Source organism: Bos taurus, chromosome 14, assembly GCF_002263795.3.
Source record: "Bos taurus isolate L1 Dominette 01449 registration number 42190680 breed Hereford chromosome 14, ARS-UCD2.0, whole genome shotgun sequence".
NCBI classification, from domain to species: Eukaryota; Metazoa; Chordata; class Mammalia; order Artiodactyla; family Bovidae; genus Bos; species Bos taurus.
Window position 1 is genome coordinate 4,148,207 of NC_037341.1, and position 13,156 is coordinate 4,161,362.

The 13,156-nt window shown below is 54.2% G+C and overlaps 1 protein-coding gene across 3 annotated transcripts in view; it reads left to right on the forward strand.

Moving 5' to 3' along the window:
* The window catches only part of COL22A1 (collagen type XXII alpha 1 chain), a 224,150-nt gene that overhangs the window by 53,157 nt on the left and 157,837 nt on the right, over positions 1-13,156 (forward strand). For all 3 annotated transcript variants that reach the window (XM_002692600.6, XM_025002008.2, XM_059874411.1), the window contains exons 5-9: positions 2,793-2,904; positions 5,437-5,560; positions 9,685-9,960; positions 11,656-11,736; positions 12,909-13,025. In XM_002692600.6, the coding sequence (XP_002692646.3) occupies positions 2,793-2,904; positions 5,437-5,560; positions 9,685-9,960; positions 11,656-11,736; positions 12,909-13,025 (710 nt within the window). The remainder of the gene's footprint in view (positions 1-2,792; positions 2,905-5,436; positions 5,561-9,684; positions 9,961-11,655; positions 11,737-12,908; positions 13,026-13,156) is intronic.

Below are 13,156 nucleotides of genomic sequence, written 5' to 3' on the forward strand. Positions count from 1 at the left end.
AGTCCCGACCGACTCAGATGATCCCAGCCTAGTGCCTCTTCCCTCCCCGCCCCCCAGCCCCGTGTTTCCAGTCTGGTCCTCCCTGGTCTCCCAGCTCCTCCATCCCTGCAGCCAGAGTGACTTCTGAGCACAGGCCCGGGGTTGTGTTTCTCCCTGCTTTAAAGCCTTTCCCCGCCCCCCACCTCCTACAGAAAGAAGCCCAGGCCACCTCATGTGGCCGTTGGAGCCTGGCCCGATATGCATCTGCCTCACTCACTCCTTGGTCCCCCTCTCGTGGTTCCTGACATCCTGAAATAGTGGGGATTCTCGGAAGGAACCTCACTGCCTCAGGTCCGGTGACCTTTGCACATCCAGTTACCTTGAATGACCTTCCCTCCTCCTCTCCCCAGATTTCATTTGTTTTTTAAATTCAGGCCAGGCCTTGCCTCCTCTTGGGAGCCCTCCTTAATGTCTCCTCAGCTGGGCCAGGCAGATACTCCATGTGCTCCTCTACAAGCCCAGACATCTCCCTTCTTCCCATCTACCCACTATACGGACACTGCTCACCTCTGTGCCCGTTTCTCTGTGGACAGTAGACTTCAGGCAGTGGGAGGCACGGTGGGAATTTTGTCCTGTTGATTACTGAAATCTGAGCAGCCAATGGGGCATTGTAAGACGTAGGAAGCCCTGAGTGGTTTAGTGAATTCCTTTCTTCTCTCCTTCCCTCTTTCCACCAGTGGAGCCTCAGTTAAGAACAGCAGCGGATCCCATCCTTTTTCAGGGATGGAAGCATGAATCAGATCAGGCCCCACCCCCAATTGCTCAGCTTCCTCCTTGGACACAGACACTGTGTGTACCTCAGCCAGACCCACTGAAGACCTGGAAGTGACTCTCATGCCCGGGGTGTCCAGCGGAGCTTGGTCCCACGCAGACCCCTGAAGGACTCTGGGCAGTGGTCACAGTGTCCCTGATGCCATTTGCTTCAGCTGAGTCCACGACTTCAGGGAGGTGCCCCCTCGCACTTGCTGCATTAAACAATTGCCTCTTTATCTCTCGGTGCGTCACATCTGAGTCCGCTTACCTGGGGAACATTTTTCATTTTCCTTCCCGGCCTTTATTTATTGCAGGCAATTCATCTTTCTCTTGGTGCCCTTTGCTGCCACCTCGTTAATTGCTTGTTGTTCAGTTTCGTGGTGTTTAAGTCTTTGTTTTTATTCATGGAAACCAGTGAAAGTGGAATTAGGCAGCAGAGCATATGTTTGCTTTTTGAAAAGTCTTTTTTTTTGTTGTTCTCTCACAAATAACTACTACAGGGAAACCAAACTGAAAGTGGAGGTTTCCAGGAAGAGGGATGGCGCTGTGAAGGGAAGGAGCAGGCCTCTTTCCCGTTCAGCCCTGGCACCTTGCTGTGTGGGCATCGGGCACGTGCCCGCTGGATTTTGAACCCACTCTCTTGGGAACCTCTGGGGGCCAGTTCTCCCAGCTTGTTGCCAGTGCTGACATGTGCTTGGCTCAGAGCAGCCTCTCAAAAAATACATATTGAATGAATAAATGAAATCCATGGACAGATGTAGTGGGATAAGAGACGGCAGTCATTGTCAGGGGAAGTAATTAATATGAAAACTGTTCCGTGGATCTTTCACTGCATGTCAGGCTATGTATGATGAGCTCTGTACCATATTATTCAAGCTTCACCACAGCCCTGTGAGACGCATGCAAAGACAGCCCCCTTTCTACAGATGAAGAAATGGATGCTTAGAGACGTCAGGCACCCTGCCTCAGGTCACATAGCTAGGACCTCATGATCAGGAGGACATGGAAAAACCCACCCCAGTATTCTCTGGCCTGGAGAATCCCATGAACAGAGGAGCCTGGCAGGGCTACAGCCCATGGAGTGGCAGAGTCAGACATGACGGAGAGACTAACACTTTCACTTCCGGGTCAGCCCAGGTTGGTCTGACTCTGCTGCTGCTCAGACTCTCGGTTGGAGGTCAGTGCTTTCTGTCCTTGCAGCTCCTTGCCCAGAGTTGGGAACAGACAGGCTCTCAAGAATACAAGCTGGATGACTCAGTCATCTCTTAGGGCAGAATTTTGTGGTAGAAGATGTTTTAATCATCCTAACGTGAGAGTTCATTTCCTGTTTTCCGTGGCCTCGCCCCAGAGTGTTGGAGACAGAGGAATCTTACTGAAGAATTGTGGGTTTGGTGCTGCCGATGCTGAGCGGCACGTTAGACCTGGGGATGTGGAGATGGGTGAGGGCCTCCCTTCACTGGCCGGGAGCGCTTCCTTCCCCGGGGATGCGGTGTCAGGCCGATGCATCCCACTGACGTGTCCGTGCGGGCGCTGTGGTTGGGCTTCTCTGAGGACCGTATCTGCAGGACTCGAGCCAGCCCCCCACGCTGGTCCAGGAGGTTTTGTAGAGGGTCGTGGGTCTGGATGTGTGGCTGGTGATGCAGAATCCTGAGGAATAACCGACCTGCTGAGTCAGCTTCCTACCCTGTGTTGAGTGACCACCTGGGGGCCTTAGGACAGTCTCAGGTGGCGTGTCAACCTTCTGTCACAACCAAGCGCCCAGGCTCCTGGGGGTTATGTCGCTGCTCAGCATCACACAGATACATGACTGACCTGGATGCCCCTGCCTCGTCCCGCCAGCTCCCCCGAGCCCTAGGATCATGTCTTTCCCATTACTTCCCATGACCAGTGAGCCAGGTCCTCTCTTGGAGCCAAAACAAAGCGAAGGACATGCTTCTGTTCCTGCGGTATCACAGACAGAGTCGTCTTCTCTCTGATGTGCCTCTCGTCTCTTTGGACAGGTTTTGACCTGATGGATTTGTTCAGTGTGAAGACGCTCTTGGGGGAGAGAGAGAACGGGGCGCAGAGCTCCTACGTCCGGATGGGATCCTTCCCTGTGGTGCAGAGGACGGAGTGAGTGCTGGCTTCCCCCCCAGACCTGCCCCGGACGCCTTAGCAAGGGCGGGAAGCAGCCAGAGAGCTTGGTTGCTCGCTGAGCACTGGGTAGGGGTTTAGCCTGCAGAGTGCCTGGTGAGATCACCCTGCGATGAAGCGTCCGTATCACTGACCCCAGAAATTCCACCTGTTTCTTAACTGATCTGTTCCCTGTAATGTTACTGGTTCCCCGGTCCTCCTACACTCACTTCTCCATATGGATTTGGTGTCCATCCTTCATTCACTCATGCGTGTATTTTTTTTTTTTTTTTTTTGTCTGAAAATGGGACAGTAACCTGTTCAAAATCTCATAGTCCTAGGAAGCAGAAGTTGGCCTCAAACTCTGGTCCTCCAACTTCAATCCCTTTACCCCCTCCTGTATATCTGTGTATGTATAAACAGCCAAATAAAAAGTCTTAGTCTCTTGATAGATTTACAGGAAGGTAGTGACAGAGGTAGAGAGAGAGGAGCACGCCCTTAAGTTACTATAGGTTTGGTTCCAGACCACCCCAGTAAATTGAATGTCGAAACAAAGCAAGTCACAACTCTTTTGGTTTCCCAGTGTGTATCAAAGTTACGTTTACACTGAACTGTAGTCTGTTACCCGACTCCAGTACTCTTGCCTGGAAAATCCCATGGACGGTGGGCTGCAGTCCATGGGGTCGCTAAGAGTCGGGAACGACTAAGTGACTTCACTTTCACGCATTGGAGAAGGACATGGCAACCCACTCCAGTGTTCTTGCCTGGAGAATCCCAGGGACAGAGGAGCCTGGTGGGCTGCCGTCTATGGGGTCGCACAGAGTTGGACATGACTGAAGCGACTTAGCAGCAGTAGCAGTAGCAGTAGTCTGTTAAGTGTGCAACAGCATTATGTCTAACAAAACAATGTACATATCTTAATTAAAAAAGAATGCTGTGTGACAGTGGCAGCCATGGGCCTGCTTGGTGCAGAGCAGCCACCAGTCTTGTGTTTAAAAAAAAACTCAGTATCTTCAAAACTAAAGCAGTATCTAAACACAGTATCTTTGTAAAGCTAAAGCAAAACGAGGTGTGCCTGTGTATAGATAAACAGATGTAGATACAGTTATAAATACATAGACACAGCACATATACATGGGCTTCCAGGTGGCTCGATGGGTAAAGAATCCACCTGCCAATGCAGGAGATGCGAGAGACGTGGGTTTAGTCCCTGGGTTGGGAAGATCCCCTGGAGAAGGAAATGGCAGCCCACTCCAATATTCTTGCCTGGAAAATTCCATGAACAGAGGAACCTGGTGGGCTACAGAGTTGGAGACAACTGAGCGACTGAACACACACACGCTCATAGCATATCTGTCTGTATGTTACACATACACGTGTTGAGATGTAAGTGTGTTTAGAAACTCCGTAGCAGAGTTGGCCTCATTGACGCAGTAAGATGAAAAAGGAAGTGAAGGGCAGCGTCTATCCGAGGCTCCCAAGCCCATGTCTGTGCAGACCCTCCCGTGGGCAGTGACCGGGGGTGGCCCTGGCTCTGGGGGAGGCCCAGGGGAGTGATGGGTGCTGTTTACAGCGCTGGGGTGTGATCCAGGGTGAGACTCCAGCTCAGAGAACGACTCCGAGCAGCTGGGCCAACTCGCAGCTCGGATCCAAGACCTGAGAAGCACAGAGAGAGGACCAGTCTTTGCTCGCAGCTCCTACAGCCAAACCAAGGGCCCCTGAGGGTCCATGAGTCTGAGAACCAGGAAGCCAGACGCCCCCTCATTTCCCCTCCTGGCTTTCAGACCAGACAGCCTCCACCTGCTCCAGCACAGAAGGCAGTGCCTCTGAGCAGGGCGTGCAGGGCAACAGCTGATAGTGATGAGGGGCGCTCTGGAGACCAGCTGGTCCCTGGGGGGGAGCCTCTACTGGGCTGCTGAGCCCCAGGAGTTTTGCCCTGACAGCCCGGCTGCCCTCAGCTAGGACAGGAGCGGCACAGCTCCTCACGGCCCTGACTCCTGGTGGGGAGCCATGCTCCCTTGGGATGCTGTCGGCAAAGGGCAGTGTGCCTGCCTTGTAGGGCTGTCTGGGCTGGAGCTCATGGGGTTGAGGGACTTCCCCAGATGAGAGCTGGCCCCCGTGCTCTGTAGGGGATGGAGGGTGTCCTGTGATGTGGGGCAGCAACCAGGCAGGATAAGATACCCCTGTGCGGCCTTGCTGGGAGTCAGCAGGCAGGGAGAGGTGAGGGCTGGCACAGTCGGCTGCATCTGACCCCAGGGCAGGAGGCAGGGTAGCGCATCTCATTGATTTTGGAGAGATGGAAGCAGGTGAGCCCTGGAGGGGAGCAGGTGGATTTGAAGGGGCTAAGGCAGGGCTCAGAAAGAGTTGGGTGGAGGCACTGCTGGAAGGAGAAGGCAGTGAAGGCAGGTGATGAGGTGGACTTCAGAAATCCACAAGGTCAGCGTGGCAAGACTCAGTGACCCTGGGGTGCGTGGGCTGCCTTTGCAGCCTCTGCCCTCAGCCTGGTGGTGTCTGTTTCTTGTCTCCCTCCAGGGACGTGTTCCCGCAAGGTTTGCCCGATGAGTACGCCTTTGTCACCACCTTCCGGCTCAGGAAACCATCCCGGAGAGAAGACTGGTATATCTGGCAGGTCATCGACCAGTACGGCATCCCGCAGGTGCGAGCTGCACGCCATGTCCCAGTGTGGGCTTCTGTCTCCTCCTCATGGGCAGGGCAGCACCTGCTGTGTTTTCTCCATGGGTCCTGTCTTGGGCTCTGAAAATGGAGAGTCCAGTGTATCCAGGCCCAGGGCACCTGCAGGGACTGGGAGACCCCTGGGGGACCGGGAGGCCCCCGGGGGGACTGCAGCCTCACTTCTCACTAATGGCCAAGCCCCCAGCACCCTGGTGGGCTGGAGGCCTAGCTGCTGCCTCAGGGACCCTCAGCCCAGCCGGGGAGGTGGCGGCCAGCACTGCTGTCCTAATGCACGTATTGCGTTAGCAGCGTGTTTGTGATGCAGTGGAGGAAACCGGCTCAGAGTTGGCACGACTGGGCTCAGACCTTGTGTCTGGTCCTTTCTTGGTGTGGGCTCAGGGCCACATTGGCTTTCCGAGTCCTGATGTTCTTAGTCGGGACACAGAGCACCTCCTGTCAATGGTTGGTGGAGGCATCGTACAGAGTGATGTCTGTAAAGCATCTAAGATGCTGCCTGATGTATAATAGAGTTTTTATGGTCGTCCTTGGTTTGACCTTGAATGGAGCGCTGCAGCCTGTCTTTGCCCACATCAGGTGCATTGTGGTTCTCATCCCTGTGAAGCTGGGACAGTGCAGCAGAGCAGGCAGCCGAGTGAGGGCCTGCCTCTCTCTGATTTGACCATCAAAGCAGCATGATGTGTTCATCTGAGGTGCAGCTACCAAACCCCTTGTTCTCAGAGCCCATGGACCAACTGTGTCTGTCCTTCACCCTTGTCCCCTCTTGACGACGTATGAGCTGTATCGAGACATGACTCATCTTCATCCGGGAGACACATGTATTTTCATTTGGGGTTGAAACAAAACAAAAGCATGCTCAAGCCGCAGGAGCACAGCAGCCACTCATGGGCGGCTCGCTGAGAGGGGACTTGCTCCGTGGTGGTGAGTTCCCTTCCCGAGGTTGAAGCTGAGCCCTGCCCCCAAGCACACGTTGTACCCACACTCACACACAGTCAGTAGGAGCCCAAGCTTGTTCCGACTGCTTCGGAGATCCTTCTTCAGTTCTCATAGCCACCCTATGAAAGGGTGGCTTTCACCCTTTCTGTGAAAGGGGTAGTCGCTCCGTCGTGTCTGACTCTTTGTGACCCCATGGACTGTAGCCTGCCAGGCTCCTGTCAGTGGGATTCTCCAGGCAAAAATACTGGAGTGGGTTGCTCTTTCCTTCTCCAGGGGCACTTCCTGGCCCAGGGATCAAACCCAGGTCTCCTGCATCACAGGCAGATTCTTTGTCATCTGAGCTATTGGGGACCTCCTGTGAATAGGAGGAGGAGGCATCACAGTGAGCTTCAGCGTCTGCCTAGCGTTCGTAGGTCATGATGTGGGGAGGTGGGATTGGAGCCCAGGCAGTCCCTCCTGGCTCCGGTCCCCATCAGCTAGTCCTGTAATGAGACTGCTACAGCATCCCTGGTCAGACTGGGATGCAGAGCGTGGTCAGGCTTGGCTGCCCTGGCCTGATTTCCTGAGCGCGGGAAGCTGGACAGAGGAGGTGAGCGTCTGCTCCGGAGGCTGTTTTTGCAGAGAGCAGGCAGCGCACCATGACCCCTGTCCACCGTCTGCAGACACGCACATCTCTGGCTCCTCGGGGTCCGGTGCTGTGGGCCTGGGCTCCTGCCGTGACATTCCTGTGGGTGAGCGTGCACTGCCCCCGCCGTCTGGGTCCTCTTCCTTCATGGTGTTTGCAGGGCTGCTTGCTCCCTCTGCCATGTCCACCCCCTCCTCTTCTTGTGCCAGAATGCGCCCCAGGCTGGGATCCTGCAGAGCTGTGCGCAGTCAGAACCTGCCTTTTCGGAGAGGCACCTTGCAGTCCCGTTCTGTCGAACCAGCCTCGGGGTTGATCCTCCCCTGGAGACGCCATGATGGCCACCCCAAGCATGCCCTGGGGAATCCTGGCCGGACCCAAGAAAAGTGGACAGAAGCCAAGCGGCAGATGAGCTCTGAGCAGAGTGTTGCGAGCAGCCTCCCTCTGTGCTCTTGAACCTGTAACCGGACCTAGCTATATTTACCTCCATGACCCCATGTAGGATTACAGCCTCCCTTGACCACTGGCATGTCATTGGGAGAAACTGAGGGGCGCTCACTCACTCCAGGTCTGATAAAGGGCCAGGAAGAGACTGGCCCTGGAGCAGGGGTGGAGGGGGGCATACTTGGAGATGAGGCTCCTGACCGGGTGGGCGGCCAGTGCAGGGACCTAAGCGCGGGAGGCTGGACAGAGGAGGTGAGTGTCTGCTCCGGATGCTGGGAGGTGGGCAGGCCTGGAACAGGGAGCCTGGGAGACCGTTGTCCTCTTGGTGAGGGATGGCGAGGGATGAGGCTGACTTAGATCAAGTGATCGTGGGGAACTGCGGAGAAATTGGATTCCGGGCATGTATTTTGAAAATAGAATCAGCAGGGTTTGCTGATGGATCCGACCCATGGGTTGTCTTTCTGAGGCTTCCTGGCTCAGATTGGTAGACACAGGACTTGGGCCTGACAGGCCTTCCTGTGTTCTTATCGTGCTGGAAGAAATGGAAACATTGGAGAAAAATTCATGGCTTCATGAAGCTCGCCAAGTCCTCAGGGGTTCAGGGCTCAAACAGGTGAAGCCAATTTCAAGAAGTAGCAGACTAGGTATAATCACAAGTATTAGATTATATGTATGTGAGTTTTAGGAGGAGGGCATGGCAACACACTTGAGTATTCTTGCCTGGAGAATCCCCATGGACAGAGGAGCCTGGCGGGCTGCAGTCCATGGAGGTGCAAAGAGTCGGACCCAACTGAGCAACTAAGCACAGCACATGAGAAGTTTCAGGGTATTAAGGGTTCATAGTTTTATTTCTCCCTATAATTGTAACATACCACCAGACTGCAAAAAATAATAAATCTTAGGTCCCCCTTGGCTGGACTGAGCCCACGTGGAGCCCAGACAGAGAAACTAGAACACCTGGGTGGTGTCCTGAACACTGGCTGATATGCAGAGCAGTGGGCTCCTTCCTTTAACCTCAGAGCTCCCATTCATTCATTCCCTTTCTGTTAAGTGCTACTGTGTGGAGTGTGTTGGTTGTCCTAGCTACTGGGGTTAAAGAAATGAGCGACAGAGACAGAGTGCCTGCTTAAAAAGATGGGGTGGGGCAGGCAAGAAACAGGTGGACAAAATAAGTGAATGGGATACTTTCATATACTGACCCAAAGTTCTATGAAAAAATAAATCAACATGCCTGAGGATGTGAGAGCAAATGACCAGGCTAGAATCCAGTTATGTGTGTGTCTCAGAGAAGGCGGCACTGCAGTGATGTCTTTGAACTCGCTTGATTTATTATAGTTGATACGTGGAACAGCACTTGACTTATAACAAGTACTGTAAATGTTTTACATATCTGTAAATTAAATTAAATTTAATTCCTGTAACACTCTATGAAGTCAGCACTATCATTGGTGCTGTTTTACAAATGAAGAAATAGCACAGAGAGGTTAAATAACCTGCCTGAGGTCACATAGCTTAAAAGTGATTTGCCAGTTTGGGTGTAGGAGGAAAGTAAAAGTTTCCTCCAGAGTTTTCCAGGCATTTTGCAAAAGGCTAGGGGGTAATCCAGTGAACAAGATGGGCAAGTTCCCTGTATTCTGCTGGGGATTCATTTTTATCCTCAAGGTGAGAGAGAGAGCAGGTTAGTGGTGGGTTAGTGGACGGATTACACACTTGGCACCTGGCATCTGGAAACAGTCTTGTTCTCTGGGCTTTTAAAAGACGCTGAAACCACCCACGGTTTCTGGTAGGTCTGACAACTCAAGCCCCATCCACACTTGCAGGTTTACAAATGTGCTCTTACCGGCATGGCCCCTCTGGGCATTTGAGAGTTTGACCCCTGGATTAACGTGTGAGCTCAAGTCTTCCAGTACAGGGTTGGGAACAGTGTACAAGGGAGCTGTCAGCCATCGCATCGCAGTGAGGAGGCCCCGAGGCTGACCGGCTCGGGAGGGTCGTGGCCGCGGCCTGACTCTGCGGCCTCCCCTCTCCGCTGTCCTCTCCGCCTCGGGCCCAGGCAGCTCACAGGTCCCTGGTGCCCTCCTCCGCAGGTGTCCATCCGCCTGGATGGCGAGAACAAGGCCGTGGAGTACAGCGCTGTGGGCGCCATGAAGGATGCCGTCAGGGTGGTCTTCCGGGGCCCCCGGGTCCACGACCTCTTCGACCGGGACTGGCACAAGGTGGCCCTGAGCGTGCAGGCCCAGAACGCTTCCTTGTACGTCGACTGTGCACTGGTGCAGACGCTGCCCCTCGAGGAGCGGGAGAACATCGACATCCAGGGCAAGACGGCGATCGGCAAGCGCCTCTACGACAGCGTGCCCGTCGACGTGAGTTCCGGGGTCGCGGGGTCACCTCAGGGGAGGGGGCCTCAGGAGCAGGGTGCCCCCACGCCTGCCTGTATCACTCACCGAGTCATCACCGTGGGCCGTCTTAGGAGGGAGGGCCCCGGCTCAGAACACTGCCGTGTCCCATCGTTCACTCGTTCAGTGACCTAGCCACTTACTCATTTAGCATATATGCCGAGCACCTCCTGTGTGCCGGGCACTGTGCGCTGGGGAAGTGGCTCATGTATCTCCATATCACACCCACACTCATCAAGCAGTCACGTCCGACTCTGTGTGACCCCATGGACTGTGGCCCACCAGGCTCCTCTGTCCATGGGATTCTCCAGGCAAGAATACTGGAGTGGGTCGCCGTGCCTCCTCCCTGGGTCTTCCCGACCCAGGGATTAAACCCACATCTTCTGTGTCCCCTGCATTGCAGACAGATTCTTTACTGCTGAGCCACATCTACGTATATGTGTAGGCAAAATCGATGGGTAGATAGAGTTATATAGTTTCCTTTACATTTAAATAGACTCTTTTCCCTTTTCTGATTGTTGGAAATTAGGAAAATATAGGCAAGTATGTGGGAAGTAAGTAAAAAGCATCCTGATTCCACTATCCCGGAATGTTAACCAGTGGCTGGAAAGAGCTGTCCTTCCTTCTTCATTCCATCATTCTTTTTTCTTTGTCTTTCCTCCTCCTTTGTTTCTCTTTTCCTTTAATGTATTTTCTTCTCTAGAGGTGCATTCCGACACCTACACACACAGACACACACACTTATGCACCGTCTTCAAACTAAAGTCATTCTATCCTTCTAACTGGAAGTGTCCCCCGCTTGCCAAGATGTAAACGAATCATGATCTGGGATAGCTAGCTCTTCCCAAGGCCATCTCTCTCTCTCTCTCTCTTTTTTTTTCATGTATTTGCATTTCTGTGATCGAATGTAGTGTTGTTGGATGTGTGCTGGATATTTTGAAATGTATGTAGTAATGTATAGCATGTGTAGTCACATACTGCTTTTTTCCTCTAAAATTATGTGTCTAAGCCTTTATTCCTTTTAGCTGCTTCATAATACTCTATTTTGGTGTACATTTTGCTTATTTGTTCCCCTGTTGGTGGGTATTTAGGTTGCCTCGATGTGTTACCATCATAACCAGCAGGTCTTGGGTTTTGAATATGCTGGTCTCTTTCTGGTGTGCTTTCTTGGAGAAAATGGGGTAATAGAGCCCCTTTATATTAAGGGCACAGTGGTATTGAAGACAGTGATAGAAGCAGATTTGTAATATGAAAAAAGTTCAGTTAAGACACCCTGTGGAGCTGCTGAAGGGTCGAAAAGAGGAACATGCTGAACCTTTGGAGACCGTTGGCGACCACGTCACAGCCTGGCCTGCAGTGAATGCAGGGCAGTGAGCAGGGAGAGGAGGGGTGTGCGAGGGCCTGACTCACAGAAAGCAGGAGACACTGCTCCTAGCCTGTGCTCATTCGCTCCTTGCACGCAGGGCTTGCACTTTTGGAAGGATGGGATGTCGGTAGATGATACTTTGGCTCCCTCTGACATTCAGCTTGGAGTCAGACCACCACACAGGACCCCAAGGAGGAAGTGGGCTGGATCCCTGAGCGGGGCCTGCCTGATACCAGGGGGAAGCCTGGGTTCTGAACCCCCCCAAACTCATCCTCTGACCTCACTTCCCCTCCCAGTTTGACCTCCAGCGGGTCGTGATTTACTGCGACTCCCGACACGCGGAACTGGAGACCTGCTGTGACATCCCCTCGGGTCCGGTGAGCAGAGACTCTGCCGGGGGGTGGGGGGATGGGCCCTTGACTTCCTCCCCGTGACCCCCTGGGGAGGGGGTGTTCAGGGTCTGGGAGCAGAATCAGGACACCCGCCATCAGAGTGCGGGCTCGGAGGGAGCCTGGTGGTCATCACCAGGGGCTCCAGTTCCGGGTCGGGTGGGGTGTGGGTTGGGGGAGCAGGTCCCTCTGGCCTAAGTCAGCAGTCCCAGGGGCCCAGCTCTGGGTGATGAGGGGCAGAGGCTGGCCACGTGTCCCCAGGAGAGAATGGCCTTGGTGCTGTCAGTGCTCAGGGCTCATCAGCAAGACCGGGGAGGCAGCTCGGGATCGGGAACAGCGGGCCGGACCAGACTGCCTGGTGTGCCTGGACCCTCCGTGAGGTTCTGCCTGTCCTGGGCCCTCCCCACCTCCGCCTCTGCCAAGGTGCCTCCTCTCCACTCTCTTTACCGAGGACCCACCCCAAGGATGCTTCAGTAGTCCTGCCTTCCAGGGCTAAAGGCTAAAATCCCCATACTGTGCTTGGGCGGCCCAGATCCTAAGTACAGTGAGCACCCTGTCAGTGTGTCCTGTCTCAGGACGACCGTTGGGCACAGGCACCCAGAGGTGGTCGTTGTCAGAGGTGGGGCTGCAGAGTCAGATGAGCCTGGCTGTTGAGAGAGGAGAGGGAGAGAAAGGAGGAGGACAGATTAAATTAGGAGAGAACAAAGGGAAAGAACGAGCGAGGCAGTGAAGGGGAAGGGAAGGAGGAAAGAAGCGAGGGAAGGGAAGAAATAAGTCATCTGGCACGTGCCTGGCTCCTGGTGTCCAGCTCGATACTTCAGTCCCACTAAACCCTTCTCACCGCATTATGATGGAAACGCCCTTGTCCCCATTTTGTGGAGGTTAACACTGAGGCTCAGAGGTGTTAAGCGGTTCCCTCAGGCTGCTGAGAGGCCAGTGGAGGGGCCGAGACCCGTTGTCTCATTTGACTCCAGATGAGCCTGACTCCATGCCCATCTGACTCCGAGATCTCGGAGTGCCAGGACCTATAGTCAGATACTTGCCTGTCCTGCTCAGGCTCCGGCCTCCTCAGGGTTCCTGGCTCCCCTTTGCCTGAACAGGGAAGTGCTCCAGGGTGCTGGACAAAAAGCCAGGTTCTGACCGCTCTGCTTTCCTCCCAGTGTCAGGTGACCGTGCTGACGGAACCCTCCCCGCTGCCCCAGCCGCCTCCCACCTCCGGCAGTGAGCAGATAGGGTTTTTGAAGACCATCAACTGCTCCTGCCCACCTGGAGAAAAGGTACACAGTCCACCCTTATCCGCAGGCCTGGGGCCCCAGAGCTCAGTGGGCCCAGAGCTCACAGAACTAGCGGTGGAGCTGGGAATTTCCCATCATGCACATGGGCTGCCAGGGCAGGATGACCCCGGGCT